Genomic DNA, 21,274 nt, shown 5'->3' with positions numbered 1-21,274 from the left:
ATTGACTACAGCTCCGCCTTCAACACCATAATCCCAGCCAAGCTCATAGCAAAGCTCCAAAACCTAGGACTTGGCTCCCCACTCTGCAACTGGATCCTCGATTTTATGACCAACAGACCACAATCAGTAAGAATGAACAACACCTCCTCCACAATAGTCCTCAACACCGGCGCCCCGCAAGGCTGCGTACTTAGCCCCCTACTCTACTCCCTGTACACACACGACTGCGTGGCAAAACTTGGTTCCAACTCCATCTACAAGTTTGCTGACGATACGACCATAGTGGGCCGGATCTCGAATAACGATGAGTCCGAATACAGAAGGGAGATCGAGAACCTAGTGGAGTGGTGAAGTGACAACAATCTCTCCCTCAATGCCAGCAAAACTAAAGAGCTGGTCATTGACTTCAGGAAGCAAAGTACTGTACACACCCCTGTCAGCATCAACGGGGCCGAGATGGAGATGGTTAGCAGTTTCAAATTCCTCGGGGTGCACATCTCCAAAAATCTGTCCTGGTCCACCCACATCGACGCTACCACCAAGAAAGCACAACAGCGCCTATACTTCCTCAGGAAACTAAGGAAATTTGGCATGTCCACATTGACTCTTACCAACTTTTACAGATGCACCATAGAAAGCATCCTATCAGGCTGCATCACAGCCTGGTATGGCAACTGCTCGGCCCAGGACCGCAAGAAACTTCAGAGAGTCGTGAAGACCGCCCAGTCCATCACACAAACTTGCCTCCCATCCATTGACTCCATCTACACCTCCCGTTGCCTGGGGAAAGCGGGCAGTATAATCAAAGATCCCTCCCACCTGGCTTACTCACTCTTCCAACTTCTTCCATTGGGCAGGAGACACAGAAGTCTGAGAACACGCACGAAGAGACTCAAAAACAGCTTCTTCCCCACTGTCACCCGACTCCTAAATGACCCTCTTACGGACTGACTTCATTAACACTACACCCTGTATGCTTCATCCGATGCCAGTGCTCATGTAGTTACATTGTATATGTTGTGTTGCCCTATTATGTATTTTATTTTATTCCCTTTTCTTCTCATGTACTTAATGATCTGTTGAGCTGCTCGCAGAAAAATACTTTTCACTGTACCTTGGTACACATGACAATAAACAAATCCAATCCAATCCAATCCATTTCCGACAACAGTGACCACACTTCAGAAGCTCTTTGGGACATGTTGTGGTTATGAAAGGCACTACAGAAGTGAAAGTTTTAAATTGAAGATTAATGCTTTCTGATCCTAAATTTATTTCAGCGATCCCCAACTTACCATTTAATAAATTTGCTTTGGTTTGGACAAGAATTGTTTTTTTAAATTTAGAGTACCCAATTCATTTTTTCCAATTAAGGGGCAATTTAGCGTGGCCAATCCACCTACGCTGCATATCGTTGGGTTGTGGGGGTGAAACCCAAGCAAACACGGGGAGAATGTGCAAACTCCACATGGACAGTGACCCAGAGCCGGGATCGAACCTGGGACCTCGGCACCGTGAGGCAGTGTAACAACTGTGCCACCGTGCTGCCTTCGGATAAGAATTTTAACCAATTAAAGAAAAGGCAGAATTCTCTGGCTAGTCAATTTAAAAAGTTTATTAACAGAAAAAGTTTACTGAACAACTTGAAGACAGTGACGTTTGCAAATTCAAGGTGGTGATCAGTCTGTAGAAGCGTAACCCTCTCTGGCTTCACCTTTGACAGTAATTTCCTTGGAACTCAGCCTCGAGTCTTCAGTACTTGGCCAGCAAGGAAGACCTTCGGAACATCGACCTTTATCCCCAAAGTGACCATTACCTCATGTCAGAGTTGGGCCTGTTGTAACATGACCATTGGTCAATTGGGCACTAGTTTAATTTACTTGAATCTCCAATTCCTGACACCACCTTAGACAGGAATACAATTGAACTGTTTCATACAGTTCCTTTATCTGATTCTGTACAATTCCTTTTTCATACAGTTTCAAATGTTGAGGCTAATCAGGGCTGGAAGGAGACGCCAATAGGCTATTAAGTTGGATGATCAGCCATGATCATAATGAATGGCAGAGCAGGTACGAAGGGCCAAATGGTCTCATCCTACTCCTATTTTCTATGTTTCCATGTAATCCCTTCCCACACTGAGAGCAGGTGAATGGCTTCTCCCCAGTGTGAACTTGCTGGTGTGTCTGCAGGTTGGATAAATCAATGAATCCCTTCCCACACTGAGAGCAGGTGAATGGTCTCTTCCCGGTGTGAATTCGCTGATGTGTCTGCAGATTGGATAACCCTGTGAATCCCTTCCCACACTGAGAGCAGGTGAATGGCCTCTCCCCAGTGTGAGCTTGCTGGTGTCTCTGCAGACTGGATAATCAAGTGAATCGCTTCTCACACTGAGAGCAGGTGAATGGTGTCTCCGCAGTGTGAACTCGCTCATGTTTCCACAGGGTGGATAACTGAGTGAATCCCTTCTCACACTCAAGAGCAGATGAAGTGGCATTGCATCGATGAATCTCCAGCTCAGATGGGAATCTGTATTCATTCCCACAGTCCCCACATTTCCACGGTTTCTCCATGTTTTGGGTCTCATCACGTCTCTCCAGATTGGACAATTAGTGGAAGCTTTTCTAAACACAGAGCATGTGCACTGTCTCTCCTCACTGTGAATGGTGTGATGTTTTTTCAAGCTGTGTAACTGGTTAAAGCTCTTTCCACAGTCAGTTCACTGGAACACTCTCACTCGGGTGTGTGTTGTGTGGGTCTCGGTGCTTTTCCAGTCACGCTCACGTTTAAAATCTTTTGAAGCCGACAGATTGGACAAACATTTCTCCTTCTCGCCGATGATATTCAGAGCCCGATGATGTTCAGGTCAGAAGGAATCGAGTGAGTTTGTCACATCGAGACGTAATGTTTGAGATTTCTGTCTATAATTCCTCCTCTTCCAATATCCTTTAAAAACAATTTACAAAAGTCATCAGTTAGTACAGGATAGAAATTCAGAACAGACAATTCTCGTTCCTATGGAACATTATTTCCTCTCCCGTTCTCCAAAAGCTGTAAATCTCCATCTCACACACTCTCCCTCCATTCTCACTCTGCTGTATCTAATATTCACCCTCCCAATTCTCCTGAAGGTGCTGATTCATGTTGATTGACAGATCCGAGCTCAGCTCACTGCTTCCTGACCAGGACACAGAGATTAGAATGGGAGCAAGGGTCGGCCATTCGGCCCACTGAGTCTGCTCCATTATTCAATGCTATCCTTGGCCGATCTACCTCAGCACCATTTTTCCACATGATCCCCATAGCCCTCGATATCTTCAATATCTAGAAACCTAGCAATATTTGTCTTGAACATACCTGATGACTGAGGCTCCACATTTCTGTGGGGTAGAGAATTCCAAAGCTTCACCACATCCTCGAGTGAAGAGATCCCTCCTCATCTCAGCTTTCACTCTATTTTCCCCATAACCCTTCGCTCCATTGTCAATAAAATATCTGTCAAACTTGTGCTTCAATATATTCAATGACCCCCAGATACAACTGGTCCCTGTGGAAGAGAAATTCAAAGACTCACAACCCTTTGAGGAAGAGATGACTGGAAATCTATAACGTAGCTACAGTCTTATATTACAAGACGAGAAATAATAATACATTTACTTTATTACAGAACGATAAATAATATATATAATCTGGACCATGTAACAACACTAGACATATCTCTGTCCATTATTAATTTAATGTCCCCTGAAATGTCAGCCATCTCCTGGGGAACCCACCCCTTTAAATGTGAACATTATGAAAGAGACAAGCCTTTTTTGAAATAAAATTAGAGTAACCAATTATTTTTTTTGCAATGAAGGTGCAATTTAGCGAGGCCAATCCACCCACCCTGCACATCATTGGGTGGCGGAGGTGACACCCACGCAGACACGGGAGAATGTGCAAACTCCACGCGGAAAGTGACCTGGGGCCGGGATCGAACCAGGGTCCTTAGCGCCATGAGGCAGCAGTGCTAACCACTGTGCCATTCTTTTAGTCAGTCAAATAAATGCGTCAACCTATTAAGGCGATCGGTGGGAGTAGTTGGAAACACTTTGTGGAGCCGCGAATCATGTAATTTTTTTCCCCCAATTAAGGGGCAATGTAGCGTGGTTCCAGGTTGGGCTCAACTCATCAATGCGAACTCTGATCTCTGGCAAGGGAGGAAACCCTGGCAGGTGGGCAGGGAGGATTCACAAACACCCGCTGGAGGCCCCAAACCCCCAATAAGACCCATTGGTTTTATTGTCAGTCTGCAGACAGGAGCTGGAGAACTGAACCCAGGTAGAGGAGAGGGAGGGAGAAAACTGAGAGTGTAGGAAAGAAATGGTGCAGTTGGTGAGATGGGATTGGATTTCAGCCCAGGGAGGAGGGAGTGTGTGTGGGACAGGGATTTACAGCTTTGGGGGAACAAGAGAGGGAAAAATGTTCCAGAAAAACTAAAATTGTCTGCTCTGAATTTCTATCCTGGACTGACAGTGATGGCTTTTGTTTGTTTCAATTACAAAAAAAATAAATTTAGAGTACCCAATTCTTTTTTTCCAATTAAGGAGTAATTTTAGCGTGGACAATTCACTTACCCGGCACATCTTTTTGGATTGTGGGGGTGAGACCCACGCAGACACGGGGAGAATGTGCAAACTCCATATGGACAGTGACCCAGGGCGGGGATCTAACCCGGGTCCTTGGCTAACCACTGAGCCACCGTACCTGTCCCTAGTGATGACTTTTGTAAACTCCTTTTAGTGGATATTACAAGAGGAGGATTTACAGATGGAAAATCAAATCAAATTTCACATCAAGATTTCAGAGTCACTCCATTCATCAGGACCTGAATATCAGTGGCCTGTGAATGTGGAAGAAGAAATGTTTGTCTGTTCTCTCTGTCGGAAAAGATTTTCAAGATCAGTGTGACTGAAAAAACCCCAATACACACACAGCCGACTCGAGTGAGAGTGTTCCAGTAAACTGACTGTGGAAAGAGCTTTAACCAGTTCCATCTGAAAATACATCACACCATTCAGAGCAGGAGAGACCGTACACATGCTCTCTGTGGGGACGACATAAACTGATCGTCAAACGTGGAGGGACAAGGACACCTGCAGCTTGCTGAAACCATGGAATTGAGGGGACTGTGGGAAGGGATTCAAGTCCTTATGTGAGCTGGGGACTCATCGCCACAGTCACACCAGCGACAGACCATTCACCTGTTCTGAGTGTGGGAAGGGACTCACTCAGTTATCCGAATGAGGATGTGGGAGCCGAGCTGGCGAGGAAGCGAGCGGCCTTTAATCAGGTGCAGGATGTTCTGTGTAAGAAAGGAGTTTGATTCGGGGGGTATGCCCGGCAAAGCTGCGGCACACATATGAGTCCAAAGACTTCCATTTCGAGACTATGGAGGAGGTGAATATTGTAAAGCATGGACTGGGGTCCAGATATCTGTATTGGACAAGATCTACGTTTCCTGTGGGGTGGGATGGGTGTTGTGAATTTTTAGAAAATCTGTTTTCTGTGTGGAGATGAATATATATGGGGGAGTCAGCTGGTGAATGGATAGTGAGATGGGGGAGTGGGGGGGTGAAGCTGCAGCCGGTGAACCAGTTTTGGCTGGTTCAACAAGCTTAGCTTCTGGGCCGGAGGCCTGGGGGGTGGGTTTGGATCTTGGGTTTGGTTTCAATTTGTGTGTCTAGGTGGGGCGTTGGTGGGAAATGGGGGGAGACGTGTTAGCTCGCTGATGATGATTATAGAACTGTTTTTGTTTCACTCCGAAGGTGTGTGTGTGGTGGCCATCTTGGGTGGACCCTATGCCTCTACTTTTTCAAGATTGGAGAAACCCCTGATTCGAGGCTGGTCACCTGGAACGTAAAGGGATTGGGTGGGCCAGTGAAGATCGAGGGTTTTCGCTCATCTGAAGATTCTAAATGCTGGTGTGGTGTTCTTGCAGGAGATTGACTTGCGGATTAGAGATCAGGCCAGACTGTGAAGGGGTGAGCCAAGTGTTTCACTCGGGCTTTGACGGAAGGGCTCGATGTGCTGCAATTCTAATCAATAAGCAGGTCCCTCTTTCGGTCGCTAGGATCATTACGAACACTAATGGGAAATACGTGGTGGTCACGACTGGGAGTTAAATATCCAAGGGTATCAAACTGTACGAAAGGATAGAATGGACGGTAAAGGCGGTGGTGTAGCTTTGTTGTTTAAGGATGGCATCCGGGCAATAGTAAGGGATGATATTGGTGCTATGGAGGACAAGGTTGAATCAATTTGGGTGGAAATCAGGAATAGTAAGGCGAAAAGGTCACTGATAGGAGTAGTCTATAGGCCACCAAATAGTAACAGGATGGTAGGGCAGGCAATAAGCAAAGAAATAACGGATGCATGTAGAAATGGTACAGCGGTTATCATGGGGGATTTTAATCTACATGTCGATTGGTTTAACCAGGTTGGTAAAGGCAGCCTTGAGGAGGAGTCTATAGAATGTGTCCTGGATAATTTCCTGGAACAGTATGTAATGGAACCTACGAGGGAACAAGCGGTCCTAAATCTGGTCCTGTGTAATGAGGCAGGATTGATTAATGATCTCATAGTTCGGGATCCTCTTGGAAGGAGCGACCACAATATGGTGGAATTTAAAATACAGTTGGAGGATGACAAGGTAAAATCAAACACTAGTGTTTTGTGCTTAAACAAAGGCGATTACAATGGGATGAGAGAAGAACTAGCTAAGGTAGATTGGGAGCAAAGACTTCATGGTGAAGCAGTTGAGGAACAGTGGAGAACCTTCCGAGCGATCTTTCACAGTGTTCAGAAAAGGTTCATACCGACAAAAAAGAAAGACAGTAGAAAGGGGAAAAATCGACCGTGGATATCTAAGGAGGTGAGGGAGAGTATCAAATTGAAGGAAAAAACATACAAAGTGGCAAAAATTAGTGGGAGGCTAGAGGACTGGGAAGTCTTTAGGGGACAACAGAAAGCTACTAAAAAAGCTATAAAGAAGAGTAAGGTAGACTATGAAAGTAAACTGGCTCAGAACATAAAAGCAGATAGTAAAAGCTTCTACAAATATATAAGACAAAAAAAGTGGCTAAGGTAAATATTGGTCCTTTGGAAAATGAGAAGGGAGATTTAATAATAGGAGACGGGGAAATGGCTGAGGAGCTGAACAGGTTTTCTGGGTCAGTCTTCACAGTGGAAGACACAAATAACATGCCAGTGACTGATGGAAATAAAGATATGATAGGCGAGGACCTGGAGATGATTGTAATCACTAAGGAGGCAGTATTGGGCAAGCTAATGGGGCATAGCCTCAAAATAAGGGGAAGTAGATTTAAGACCGAGTTTAGGAGGAACTTCTTCACCCAAAGGGTTGTGAATCTCTGGAATTCCTTGCCCAGTGAAGCAGTTGAGGCTCCTTCTTTAAACGTTTTTAAGAAAATGATAGATACCTTTCATAAGAATAAAGGGATTCGGGGATATGGTGTACGGGCCGGAGAGTGGAGCTGAGTCCACAAAGATCAGCCATGATCTCATTAAATGGCGGAGCAGGCTCGAGGGGCCAGATTGCCTACTCCTGTTCCTAGTTCTTATATTCTTATGTCAGTGGGTCATTGGCGGGTAGATTGGTGGAGCTGGTGAATGTCTATGCCCCTAACTGGGACGATGTGGCATATGTAGAAAAATTGTTGGGATCCATCCCAGACTTGGATACACATCAATTGATTCTTGGAGAATCATAGAATCATAGAAGTTTACAGCATGGAAACAGGCCCTTCGGCCCAACCAGTCCATGCCGCCCAGTTTTTACCATTAAGCTAGTCCCAGTTGCCCGCACTTGGCCCATAACCCTTATACCCATCTTACCCATGTAACTATCTAAATGCTTTTTAAAAGACACAATTGTACCCGCCTCTACTACTACCTCTGGCAGCACATTCCAGACACTCACTACCCTCTGAGTGAAGAAATTGCCCCTCTGGGCCCTTCTGAATCTCTCCCCTCTCACCTTAAACCTATGCCCTCTAGTTTTAGACTCCCCTACCTTTGGGAAAAGATGTTGACTATCTACCTTATCTATGCCTCTCATTATTTTATAGACCTCTATAAGATCACCCCTAAGCCTCCTACGCTCCAGGGAAAAAAGTCCCAGTCTATCCAGCCTCTCCTTATAACTCAAACCATCAAGTCCCGGTAACATCCTAGTAAATCTTTTCTGCACTCTTTCTAGTTTAATAATATCCTTTCTATAATAGGGTGACCAGAACTGCACACAGTATTCCAAGTGTGGCCGTACCAATGTCTTGTACAACTTCAACAAGACGTCCCAACTCCTGTATTCAATGTTCTGACCAATGAAACCAAGCATGCCGAATGTCTTCTTCACCACCCTGTCCACCTGCGACTCCACCTTCAAGGAGCTATGATCCTGTACTCCTAGATCTCTTTGTTCTATAACTCTCCCCAACGCCATACCATTAACTGAGTAGGTCCTGGCCTGATTCGATCTGCCAAAATGCATCACCTCACATTTATCTAAATTAAACTCCATCTGCCATTCGTCGGCCCACTGGCCTAATTGATCAAGATCCCGTTGCAATCCTAGATAACCTTCTTCAACATCCACTGTGCCACCAATCTTGGTGTCATCTGCAAACTTACCAACCATGCCTCCTAAATTCTCATCCAAATCATTAATATAAATCACAAATAACAGTGGACCCAGCACCGATCCCTGAGGCACACCACTGGTCACAGGCCTCCAGTTTGAAAAACAACCCTCTACAACCACCCTCTGTCTTCTGTCGTCCAGACAATTTTGAATCCAATTGGCAACCTCACCCTGGATCCCATGAGCTTTAACCTTCTGCAACAACCTACCATGCGGTACCTTGTCAAAGGCTTTGCTAAAGTCCATGTAGACAACGTCTACTGCACTGCCCTCATCTACCTTCTTGGTCACCCCCTCAAAAAACTCAATCAAATTTGTGAGACATGATTTTCCACGCACAAAGCCATGCTGACTGCCCCGAATCAGTCCTTGCCTCTCTAAATGCTTGTAGATCCTGTCTCTCAGAATACCTTCTAGCAACTTACCTACTACAGACGTTAGGCTCACCGGTCTGTAGTTCCCAGGCTTTTCCCTGCTGCCCTTCTTAAACAAGGGCACAACATTGGCCACTCTCCAATCTTCAGGCACCTCACCTGTGGCTGCCGATGACTCAAATATCGTAGAATTTACAGAGCAGAAGGAGGCCATTCAGCCCATCGAGTCTGCACCGGCTCTTGGAAAGCGCACCCTACCCAAGGTCAACACCGCCACCCTATCCCCATAACCCAGTAACCCCACCCAACACTAAGGGCAATTTTGGACACTAAGGGCAATTTATCATGGCCAATCCACCTAACCCGCACATCTTTGGACTGTGGGAGGAAACCGGAGCACCCGGAGGAAACCCACGCACACACGGGGAGGATGTGCAGACTCCGCACAGACAGTGACCCAAGCCAGAATTGAACCTGGGACCCTGGAGCTGTGAAGCAATTGTGCTATCCACAAGGCTACCGTGCTGCCCCTAATATCTCTGTTAGGGGACCCGCAATTTCCTCCCTAGCCTCCCTCAACATCCTGGGATACATTTCATCAGGTCCCGGGGATTTATCTACCTTGATGTGCTTTAAGACTTCCAGCACCTCCTCCTCTGTAATATGCATCTTCAATTATGTACTGGATCCTAAAATGGACTGGTCTAAGCTGATTCAACCACGACAAAAAGAAAAATGGAGTGAAATCTGGACAGACCACCCGGTATCGACCCAGGCACCGGAAATGACAACAGCAAACCCAGCAAAAGGTAAAGAAATTTGTTCCCATCTGCAGTTTATAAAGGAATTGTGGGACACAGATTTAAGATTGTGAGCAAGATCTACAGGGGAGATATGAGGAAGAAATTTTACACAGTAAGTGGTAATGATCTGAACTCAATGCTTACACACAAATCTTGATAATCTCCAGATCCTGATAGAACATACAGTGCAGGAGGAGGCCATTCGGCCCATCGAGTCTGCACCGACCCACTTAAGCCCTCATTTCCACCCTATCCCCATAACCCAATAACCCCTCCTAACCTTTCTGGTCACGAAGGGCAATTTATCATGGCCAATCCACCTAACCTGTACATCTTTGGACTGTGGGAGGAAACCTGAGCACCAGGAGGAAACCCAAGCAGACACGGGGAGAACGTGCAGACTCCGCATAGACAGTGACCCAACGGGGAATTGAACCTCGGACCCTGGCGCTGTGAAGCCACAGTGCTATCCACTTGTTCTACAGTGCTGCCCGATAACCCGAATGGAGCTGTCAGAATTTGATATGAGGATTGGTTGTGAGTTTCCTGTCTGCGAATCCCTTTCGAAGCCCCTGTGAAAGAGGTTTACAAAGGCATCACTGTCAGTCCAGAAATAAAATTCAGGAAAGATAACCATTTCTCCTGGTTTAAATTTGCTGTGTGTAAATCCTCCCCTACTAATCCCCTGTAAAAGGAGTTTCCACAATTAATCACTGTCAGTCCAGGATAGAAATGCAGGACATTCTCCCCTCCTGCTCCCTGGTCGAGGATGACCGCTCACACCCCCGCTGCACACTGACCCTCATCGACATCAGCAGTCCCCTGATTTGAGGGTGATGTTGACTCAGGATTGCAAGTTTCTGCCCTGGGTCTTCATGTGACTGAACAGCGCCGCAGAACTTTGGACACATGGGACAGGGCGTCCAATGAGACAGTGAAATCTGGAGAGCAGGTTTTCTTCCTTTTCTTTCCATCTCTGCCACCACTCTGCCCCATCAATAAGACATTGGGAGTCAAAGACTAATACCGCTTGATGGACAAGTTGTCTCCATTCTGAACAATGGGGAACAAGCTCCTCCCACTCATTGAAACATCGCCCCGACAAAGATGACAAACGCGCATGCGCCGTGATGCACATCCAATAAAGATGGCGGCCGTTATTCCGAGCCAAACATGAGGAGCTGCAGCTCCGCTCGGTCCAAACTGGGTCCCGTAAACTTTTCCGAGCTTTGCGATTGCAACAACTTTACACAACATGTCCGCCCACTGCCAAGATCTCTCGCTCCTTCCATATTGTTAAACGCCTCTTACCAATTTCGGATGTGAAGACACAGCCCTTCTCGATTGCCATTCCCCACACTGCGCATGCCTCAATCACAGCCCCTCGTTCACTCCGATTGGTGGGAGAACCAGCCGCCCTCACTCGGCCCTCCAGACCCGCCCCCTCTTCCTATTGGTCCGAAGCTGCCGCCAATCAATCCCCGGGCATTGACTGACATTGGAGCATGCGCGGTACAATTGCTGTAGTTGGACACCTGTGCGCAGGCGCGGAGATGGAATTTGGAGCATGCGCAGTTCCAGTGTTGGCCTCGGGGAGAGTGTCCTTTGTCCTGGAGAAGCGGAGTCAGCGTCAGGCGGTGGGTGGGAGGATTTGGAAATACTTTGTGGATCCGCAAATCCTTCACAATTGGTAGCTCCTGTTTTGCAGCTGCGGGGCTTCTCCCTCCCTCCCGGGAACAGGCCCAAGTTAACGGGCACCATCCTGCTTCAGACACTGGAGGATGGTTCACATCAGAGGATGGGGGAGGGGACAAGAAATAAGAGCTTCCACTTTGCACTCAAATCAATGAGGACTCTTATCTCTGGCAAGGAAGGAAACCCTGGCAGGTGGGCGCGGAGGATTCACAAACACCCGCTGGAGGCCCCAAACCCCCAATAAGACCCATTGGTTTTATTGTCAGTCTGCAGATAGGAGCTGGAGAACTGAACCCAGGCAGAGGAGAGGGAGGGAGAAAACTGGGAGTGGAGGAAAGAAATGGTGCCGATGGTGAGATGGGTTTGGATTTCAGCCCAGGGAGGAGGGAATGTGTGTGGGACGGGGATTTACAGCTTTGGGGGAACAAGAGAGGAAAAAATGTTACAGAGAAACGAGAATTTTCTCTTCAAAATTTCGATCCTCTGCTGGACTGGCAGTGATGAGTTTTGTAAATTCCTTTTATAGATTGAGCGAGGAAACTAAAATGAAACAATCGCTGAAAGACCTGAATCAGGACCTGAATATCATCAGCGTTTCAATGTGGAAAGAGAAACAATTGTTCTATCTGAAAAAAATATTTAAAACAGCAATGTGGCAGGAAAAGCATCAAGACGCACACACACGTGAGTGAGTGTGTTCCAGTGAACATACTGTGAAAAGAGCTTTAACCAGTTACAGCCTGACAAAACATCACACCATTCACAGTGAGGAGAAACCATACACGTGTTCTGTGTGTGGATGGGACAACTGATCATCCAACCTGGACAGACACAAGGACACCTGCACCATGGAGAAACCGTGGAAATGTCGGGACTGTGGGTTGGGATTCAAATGCCCATCCACGCTAGAAACTCACCGACGCAGTCACACTGGGGAGAGACCATTCACCTGCTCTGTGTGTTGCAAGGGATTCACCGAGTTATCCAGTCTCCAGTCACACCAGCTCATTCACACTCAGGAGAAGCCATTCAGCTGCACTTTCTGTGGAAAGAGCTTCAGGCAGTCAGGCACCCTCATTACACACCGACGGATCCACACAGGGGAGAGGCCGTTCACCTGCTCCTTGTGTGGGAAGGGATTCACAAAATCATCCAACTTGCTGACGCACAAGCAAATTCACACTGGGGAGAGGCCGTTCGCCTGCTCTGTGTGTAAGAAGGGATTCAGTCGGTCATCCCACCTGCTGATACACCAGCGGGTTCACACTGGGGAGAGACCATTCACCTGTTCCGCGTGTGGAAAAGGATTTACTGATTCATCCTGCCTCCTGTCACACCAACGAACTCACACTGAGGAGAGACCATTCAGCTGCACATACTGTGGAAAGAGGTTCAGGAGTTCATCACACCTCATTTCACACCGACGTGTTCATACCGGAGAGAGACCATTCACCTGTCCTGAGTGTGGGAAGGGATTCAAAAAGTCATCTAACCTGCTGACACACCAGCGAGTTCACACTGGAGAGCGACCATTCACCTGCTCCGAGTGTGGGAAGAGTTTCATTAATTCGTCCAACCTTTTGGCGCACCAACAAATTCACAAGTGATTGTAGAGATTGGATTCTTCTCTTAATCACGCCCAGCACTGAAACATGCTCATTCTGACAGTTCCTGTTTGTTTCTGCTGTTTTAATACTCTCAGTAACTGGGCTGCTTGTGTTCCTGGGGCTGCAGTTCCGCTGTCTGTGACCTTCCCTATAATTCAGGAACATTCATCAGAAATAGGTTTTGATGAACTTTTACTTCACTTGTAAAATTGATCTTTGATACATTTATAATCCAATATCTGGAAGATTATACTGATGACCATCTCCAATTAGAAAGTGCTGATTGATCATTGCTGACAATTCTTACTGGTTTGTACATTACACACAGCGACACCTCCATTATCCAGCAGGAAGAATGAGAATAGGAATTGGTGGAGAATCGAGAGTCTCCAAATGTTACCCCTGCCGTCTGGTACAGAAACCCCCGAGGACAGGAATGGAGACACATTCAATTCAAGTACTGGACTGTAAGAAATCACCGTCTAATAATCTTCAGAACGTTATTGAATATTATTGAAATAGCTCTCTCTCTCTCACTCTCCAGAAGAGCTTGTCATGTGAGGAGCTGCTGAGGACTCTGGGTGTTACTCATTGGTGTTTAGAAGGATGAAGCGGGATCCTATTGAAACTTACAAGATACTGAGAGGCCTCGGTAGAGTGGAGGGGGAGAGGATGTTTCCACTGGCAGGAAGAACTAGAACGTGAGGGCACAGCCTCAGACTGAAGGGATGATCGTTCGAGATTAGGAGGAGTTTCTTCAGCCAAAGGGTGGTGAATCTGTGGAACTCTTTGCCGCAAAAGGCTGTGGAGGCCAAATCACTGAGTCTCTTTAAGACAGAGATCGCTAGGTACTTCATTAATAAGGGGATCAGGGTTATGGGGAGAAGGCAGGAGAATGGGGCAGACTCGACAGGCCAAATGGCCTAATTCTGCTCCTACGACTTATGGTCTTATGAAGACAGATTCCAGAGTAGCTTGCTGGCCGACAAACACAGGATAGGTCTGTATTCTAAGGATATGTCTCTCGCACAGGCCCTGAAAAAGTCATTTCTAACCTGAATACAATTGGATGTGATGACCCATAGTAAACCAACTATCTGTGGTTTGACTCTGTAAAGGTTAAAACTGGCTTTCGCAAGGAAAAATACCACTTTGTCAGGAAGATGAGCTTCAGCCCAACACCAACACATTGGCTTCTGCCAGTTAAAAATTCAGAGGAGACGGCCGCCACCAGCTACAGAGACCAGCTCTCACTCTGCAGCATCTGTCTGTCTGTCCTCTGGGACTGGTAAACCATTCTCACTCCCTGAGCTTCAAGACTCTCTTTCTGAAAGGGCTCCAGCCATGAGTCTGTAGCATGTTGAGCATTTATAACATTATAACGATGCCCTGGAATGAGTTGCTTCACCATTCCCACAATGGCGGCCATCAGCAATTAATATTAGTCGACTCTGACTCCCCCACCACCATCATCTATGATCCTCACCCTGACTCCATGAAGGGTGAGCTCCAGGTTTCCCCAGGCTTTGCAGCAGAGTGTGAACCAGTCACCTCTGATGATCCTGAGCTCCAGGTTTTCCCAGGCTTTGCAGCAGAGTGTGAACCAGTCACCTCTGATGATCCTGAGCTCCAGGTTTTCCCAGGCTTTGCAGCAGAGTGTGAACCAGTCACCACTGATGATTCTGAGCTCCAGGTTTTCCCAGGCTTTGCAGCAGAGTATGGACCAATCACCTCTGATGATCCTGAGTTCCAGGTTTTCCCAGGCTTTGCAGCAGAGTATGGACCAATCACCTCTGATGATCCTGAGGTCCCGGCAGTTCTCGAGTCTGTGCCGGGTGTATTCACAATCCATAAACATGGTTATGGAGACGTGTCCAAACTCAAAGATATAAGCGGACCGACACAGTGTCCCATGAAACAGTACCTTCTCCCTGCTGAGAGTACGCCAGACACTCAAAACACCGTCCGGTCATTGTTAAAGAAGTGTGTTGTACATAAACATCAAAAATCCAAAAGTAAATTGATTTGAGGAAGAAGTTTGAAAACAATTGTTATTTAATCTAAAATGTTGCCAGCTTCTGTACTAATAAAAATTAAACAGTAAAATTACAACTGAGAAAAGGATTATGTTTGATTCCCAAAGGATAAGCTTCAGCCTTGAAGGATGTCCGGCAGAAATCCTGTTTGAATTTGGAATCATTTTGAAATGATAAAACATCAGGAGCTTTTACAATGGGTTAAAGTGAAAAATAAACAAACAAAATATATTAATGCCTGGAATCAATGGGAATGTTGGATCTCTGATCTCAAGGTTTTCTGAGCATATTGTTGGACAGGAAAGTTTATCCAGAGCTCATCAATGAGAGAGGGTGGGAATTAATGAGATGTCTCAGATTGAGAAGAAGTGAGGGAGGATAGGGGAAGAGACAGGAAATCACAGCAGCAAATGAATGTAATTCAATGTAACATCTCAATCCGGTATTAATGTACCTTCTAGTGAAAGGAAAGTGTGAATGAGATGAATAAATTGACAGCATTCTTTTGAAGAAGTTTGTATCTTTGTCATTGATCATTTTTAAAAGGAAACTACATTTGTTATATTACAATCCCAGACCAGACCCCAGCAGTCGCTAGTGTACTGGACCAAAACCCCAATATTTTAGTTTATTTTGTAAGGCTGTGCAAAAAGAATACTTTGCACCAGGAGTGATTGCACAAAGAAATAGAAATTTGGTGTTTTAAAACAAAACTTTATTATTAACGCAACATTAAACACTTTAACATCACACCCAAAAATAGCTTCCAATGACCCCGTAAACAACATTACCCAACACAATAAATACCCTTAATTACCATCTCTATTCCCAAGTAAATAACAAGAAAGGAAAACCCCACAGCTCTCAATCCACCCCACATCCCAATGGCACAGAGTAATATTAGTTTTCCAGAACAAGTTTGACTCCTGTTAGAACCCCTGCAGACTCTCTTATATAATCCCCACAGTACAGAAAGAGGCCATTCAGCCCAACAAGTCTGCACCAACCCTCTGAAAGAGCCCCCTACCTAGCCACACTTGCCCGCCCTATCCCTGTAACCCCACATGGCCTGAACATCTCTGGACACCAAGGGGCAATTTTTGCGTGGCCAATCCACTGAACCTGCATATCTTTGGACTGTGGGAGGAAACTGTAGCACCCGGTGGAACCCCACACAGACACGGGGAGAAAGTGAAAACTCCACACAGACAGTCACCCAAGGTCAGAATTGAACCCGGGTCCCTGGCGCTGTGAGACAGCTGTGTTAACCACCGTGTCAGCCTGGCTGGATGTCTTCTGGCAGGAATTCTTCAAAAAGCTGTTTCAAATGGTTTGTTTTCCCTTGTCCTCATACAATTCTGCTCTGCATTAAATACTATTATTCTCCTTTAACTATCTGACAGTGAGAGCAAAATACCTTTCTTGTAGTCCAAATGGTAGCCAGATCAGACCTCAACTCAAAATGCTTTCGCAAAATGTCTGAATACCGTAGCTCCACCCAGCAATGACATCATATCCCAAGCTAAAAACAAATTAACTCCCCAAGCTGAAAACACATTAACTCCCCAGGGATTCCCCCTCGTCAAACAGCATTGCATTACCCCAGGCTGAAAACACATTCCACTGGTTAATTTCATCTCTGGCTCCTAAAAACTTTCTGGTCTTGCAAAACAAGGTTCTTTTTAAAAACATGACTACAGCAGTCAGACACACTGTAACCCTAGCTGTTAACCCTTAAATTGCCAAATACTTATAATCTAATATATCTAAAATCCTGCATTTGTTACAGTGAGCCTGGCCACTGCCCAAGAGACTGAGACCATTCAGAGGGAGAGAGAATATAGGAATTAGGAGCAGAGGCAGGCAATTCAGCACTTCGAGCCTGCTCCACCATTCAGTCAGATCATGGCTGATCTCTTCCTGGTTTCAAATCCACCTGTCTACCTGTTCCCCATATTCCTCTAACCCGTTAAGATAAACAAAGATCTCGAGACAGACACCACCTTGAACTTTTGACAAGATCACCTGAAAGTCTATGAATGGTTGTAATCATAGGGAACGTGTGCATGATAATGGGATACCAGTGTGAGTGGACAGATTTATTTATTAGGCGTGGATTAACTAACATGCGGATGTGCATAGTGAGTCTGGGCTGAAGAACAGGTCTCAAGACTTGCTCAGTGAATTGGTCACTAGAACATCTCTAATGGTTCCTTCTCTTCCCCAGTGATGAGAAACAATATCTCCAAGCATCCGTCAAGCATCTTCCCTGTAATCGAGGTCACACTCATGAACCTGTCGTTCCCTGGCTCTGATTTGGAAAATGGGAACGACGTGAGCTATATTCCAATCTCGGAACAATCCCTGACTCTATTGAGCTTTTGACGATATGGGCAGCGGGCTCACAGAGTCAGACAAGGGGGAACTAGAGAGAGTTTTAACCTGTGGGCTAGTGGAAGGGAGGAAAGCAGCAGAGGCAGCTGATCAGATTGTCTCGCTCTTACTGACAAAGATGCACAATGAGCTCCTCACACTTGTTGTTGGAGGTGAGGGTGGAGGAGACTGGGGAGAGGGAGAGACCTTTAAGGAATGACCGTAGTGTGCATTTAACACAAATCCAATTTATTTCACATTTATATAGAATATTAACTCGGCTGAAGTTTGTTAACACAGAACATACAGTGCAGAAGGAGGCCATTCGGCCCATTGAGTCTGCACCGACCCACTTAAACCCTCACTTCCACCCTATCCCTGTCATCCAATAATCCCTCCTAACCTTTTTTGGTCACTGAGGGCAATTTATCATGGCCAATCTACCTAACCTGCACTTCTTTGGGCTGTGGGAGGAAACTGGAGCATCTGGAGGAAACCCATGCAGACATTGGGAGAAAGTGCAAACTCCACACAGTGACCCAGCAGGGAATCTAACCTGGGACCCAGGTGCTGTGAAGTCACAGTGCTAATCACTTGTGCTACTGTGCTTCCATCAGCAGATATTACCGTGCTGCCATCAGCAGATATTACCGTGCTAACATCAGCAGAAACAGAGCACAATGAACATGGTTCATTTCTGGATGTAACTGACAGCAAAATCCAATTACTGTCGTCATTTGTGAATTCGCTGGTGTGCCCGCAGGTTGGATGAATGACTGAATCTCTTCCCACAATCGGAGCAGGTGAACGGTCTCTCTCCCGTGTGAGTGCGCTGGTGTACGGTGAGATGAGCTGATTCTCTGAACCTAGTCCCACAGTGAGAGCACCTGAACGGTCTCTCGTCAGTGTGAACACGTTGATGGGACATCAGATTGGTGGAACTTCTAAAGCACTTCCCACAGTCTGAGCATTTAAATGGTCTTTCCTCTGTGTGCGCATGTTGATGGCGTATCAGTTCACTGGAACTTTTGTAGCATTTCTCACAGTCCTGGCATTTAAAAGGTTTCTCCTCACTGTGAGTGCGCTGGTGTGCAGTGAGGGTAGACGATGTCTTGAACCTATTCCCACAGTGAGAGCAACTGAACGGTCTCTCGTCAGTGTGAACACGTTGATGGCGCATCAGTTCCGCAGAACTTTTGTAGCATTTCCCACAGTCTGGACATTTAAATGGCCTCTCAGTGGTGTGAGCTTGCTGGTGTCTCAGCAGGATGGATGACTGATTGAATCCCTTCCCACACTGGGAGCAGATGAAAGGTCTCTCATTAGTGTGAACTCGCTGGTGTCTCAGCACGCTAGAAGAGTGAGAGAACCACTTCCCACAGTGGGAGCAGGTGAATGGCCTCTCCCCAGTGTGAGTGCGCTGGTGTACAGCGAGGTCACTCGATTGCCTGAACGCTGTCCCACAGTGAGAACACTTGAACGGTCTCTCATCAGTGTGAGTGCGCTGGTGTTTGGTGAGGGCGAAAGATGTCTTGAACCCACTCTCACAGTGAGAGCACCTGAACGGTCTCTCGTCAGTGTGGACACGTTGATGGGACATCAGTTCCCCAGAACTTTTATAGCACTTGCCGCAATCTGGACATTTAAAGGGTCTGTCGTCGGTGTGAACCCGCTGGTGTGCCAGCAGGTTAGATGACCTTGAGAATCCCTTCCCACACTCGGAGCAGGTGAATGGCTTCTTCCCAGAGTAAACTCGCTGGTGTCCCAGCAGGTTGGAAGAGTGAGAGATTCTGTTCCCAGACTCAGAGCAGGTGAATAGCCTCTCCGCAGTGTGAACTCGCTGGTGTCTCAGCATGTTGGATGACTGAGTGAATCCTTTCCCACAGTCGGAGCAGGTGAATGGTTTCTTCCCCGTGTGAATGCGGCAATGCTTTTCAAGATGAGATGGAGATTGGAATCCCTTCCTACACACTCCACATTTCCACAGTTTCTTCACAGTGTGACTGCGCTTGTGTATCAACAGGTCAGATGATTGTCTGAATCCTCGTCCACACACGGAACACGTGTACAGTTCTTCTCCACTGGGAATGATTCCTTTATCTCCCATGTTCAAAATCCAATAATATTCCGGTCCCTATAAAATGGGCAACTGTCTAATCCTGATGTGATGTTTGGGTCCAGTTTCCCAACTGCAAATCTCCTCTTCTAATATCCTGTGGAATTGATATAAAACAGAAAAAGGGAGTGAGAGAACCCACAAAAACACAAGGGCAGGTTGTAAAATTGAGCTGAATGAATCTGGTCATTTGTGGGGCCGACACTGGGAAAAAGTGACCATGAAAACTGGATTATCATAAAAAACCCAACTGGTTCACTAATGTCTTTCAGGGAAGAAAATCTGCCACACAGTCTTGGCCCACACAGGATTCTGGCCAATATGTGGGAGAAGAGGACAAGAGAGAGAAGGGGCAGTGTGTAAGAACCAATGGGCAAAAGAGAGGGATTTTATTTATCTCTTGAGAGAATTTTGACAAACCCTCAATCTAACCACCCAGAGGATCAGGGTATCAGGTGAATGTGGAAACCATCACCTCTAGTTTTTCTCCAACTCACACACCATCCTGATTCTGTGATATCCAGTACTGGATGAGCAGACATTTCCTCCAAATAAATATTGGGAAGCCCAAAGCCATTGTCATCAGACCCATCTACAAAGTCCATACCCTCACCAATGACTCCATTTCGCTCCCTGGTAACTGAGTCTGAACCAGACTGTTCAGTCATGGCAAAATATTTCAACCCAAACTGAGCTACCAGCCACATATCTACATTATCACTATTTTCATCTCAGTAACATCGCTCAACTCTATCTGAGTCTCAGCTCATTTGCTGCTGAGATTGTCACTCATTCTTCTGATACCTCGGGACTGAACTCTCCTAATGACTCATAGTCGTCTCCCACTACCACTGTCAGTCAAGCAGAGAAATTCACAATATTTCCTCTGGCTGTCTGGTCCAGGATGACTGCTCATACTCCCTGTTGCACATTTCCCGTAGTCATCAGCAGTCTCTCGATTTGATGTCTACTCAGGGTCTGTGTTTTTGCCATGGATCTTCATGTGACTGCACAGACCTGCAGTTTTTTGGACACATGGGGCAGGACATCCGAAGAGGGAGTGGGAGTCACTGAGCAGGATTTGCTTCATGCTAAATTGACCCTTAGTACCCAAAGGTAACGTGGGCCTTGGTAGAGTGGTCTTTCAGATAGTCGGTGCAGACTCGATGGGCCGAATAGCCTCCTTCTGCACTGTAGGGATTCTATAATGTGATTCCAATGATCTCATTTTCGCGCGATATAGTTACCTCCCCATTCATTGAAAACATTGCCCCGTACAAAGATGGTGACTGCACATGCGTCCTCCTGCAGATTGCCCCTATTAAAGATGGCGGTCTTTAAAACGGGCAGGTGAGGGCCAGCTCGGTTCAAATGGGAAGACTTTTTCCGAAGTTTGTGCTTGCACAACATGTATACAAAAATACTCCACACACCTGGCAGATCAATCGGTGACTGCTTTCCGCAATTTTCCGTTTACCGGTCGCGGACCGAAGAAAAAACCGTCAACATTACCACATCACCATAACCGGAACTGCACCTGCGTCATTCACAGCCCGGCTCCGCCCC

At 46.4% G+C, this 21,274-nt stretch overlaps 2 protein-coding genes across 2 annotated transcripts in view; one reads left to right on the top strand and one right to left on the bottom strand.

The window, feature by feature from the left end:
* Positions 1 to 15,732, top strand: part of LOC140419401 (uncharacterized) — a 43,664-nt gene extending 27,932 nt beyond the window's left edge. The window contains exon 3 of the mRNA XM_072503280.1: positions 12,502 to 15,732. Coding sequence (XP_072359381.1) covers positions 12,502 to 13,183 — 682 coding nt within the window. The 3' untranslated portion in view covers positions 13,184 to 15,732. The remainder of the gene's footprint in view (positions 1 to 12,501) is intronic.
* A 192-nt stretch (positions 15,733 to 15,924) lies between these two features.
* LOC140419396 (uncharacterized) lies at positions 15,925 to 21,254 on the bottom strand. Its single transcript, XM_072503263.1, has 2 exons — positions 21,142 to 21,254; positions 15,925 to 19,805 (listed from the first exon to the last, which is right to left on the bottom strand). The coding sequence occupies exon 2, from the start codon at positions 19,697 to 19,699 to the stop codon at positions 18,326 to 18,328; it is 1,374 nt and encodes a 457-aa protein (XP_072359364.1). The 5' UTR covers positions 19,700 to 19,805; positions 21,142 to 21,254; the 3' UTR covers positions 15,925 to 18,325.
* Positions 21,255 to 21,274: the final 20 nt, after the last annotated feature.

Source organism: Scyliorhinus torazame, chromosome 5, assembly GCF_047496885.1.
Source record: "Scyliorhinus torazame isolate Kashiwa2021f chromosome 5, sScyTor2.1, whole genome shotgun sequence".
Taxonomy (NCBI): Eukaryota; Metazoa; Chordata; class Chondrichthyes; order Carcharhiniformes; family Scyliorhinidae; genus Scyliorhinus; species Scyliorhinus torazame.
Note: the sequence above shows the minus strand (reverse complement) of the source record. Positions and strands in the feature narration are given on the sequence as shown.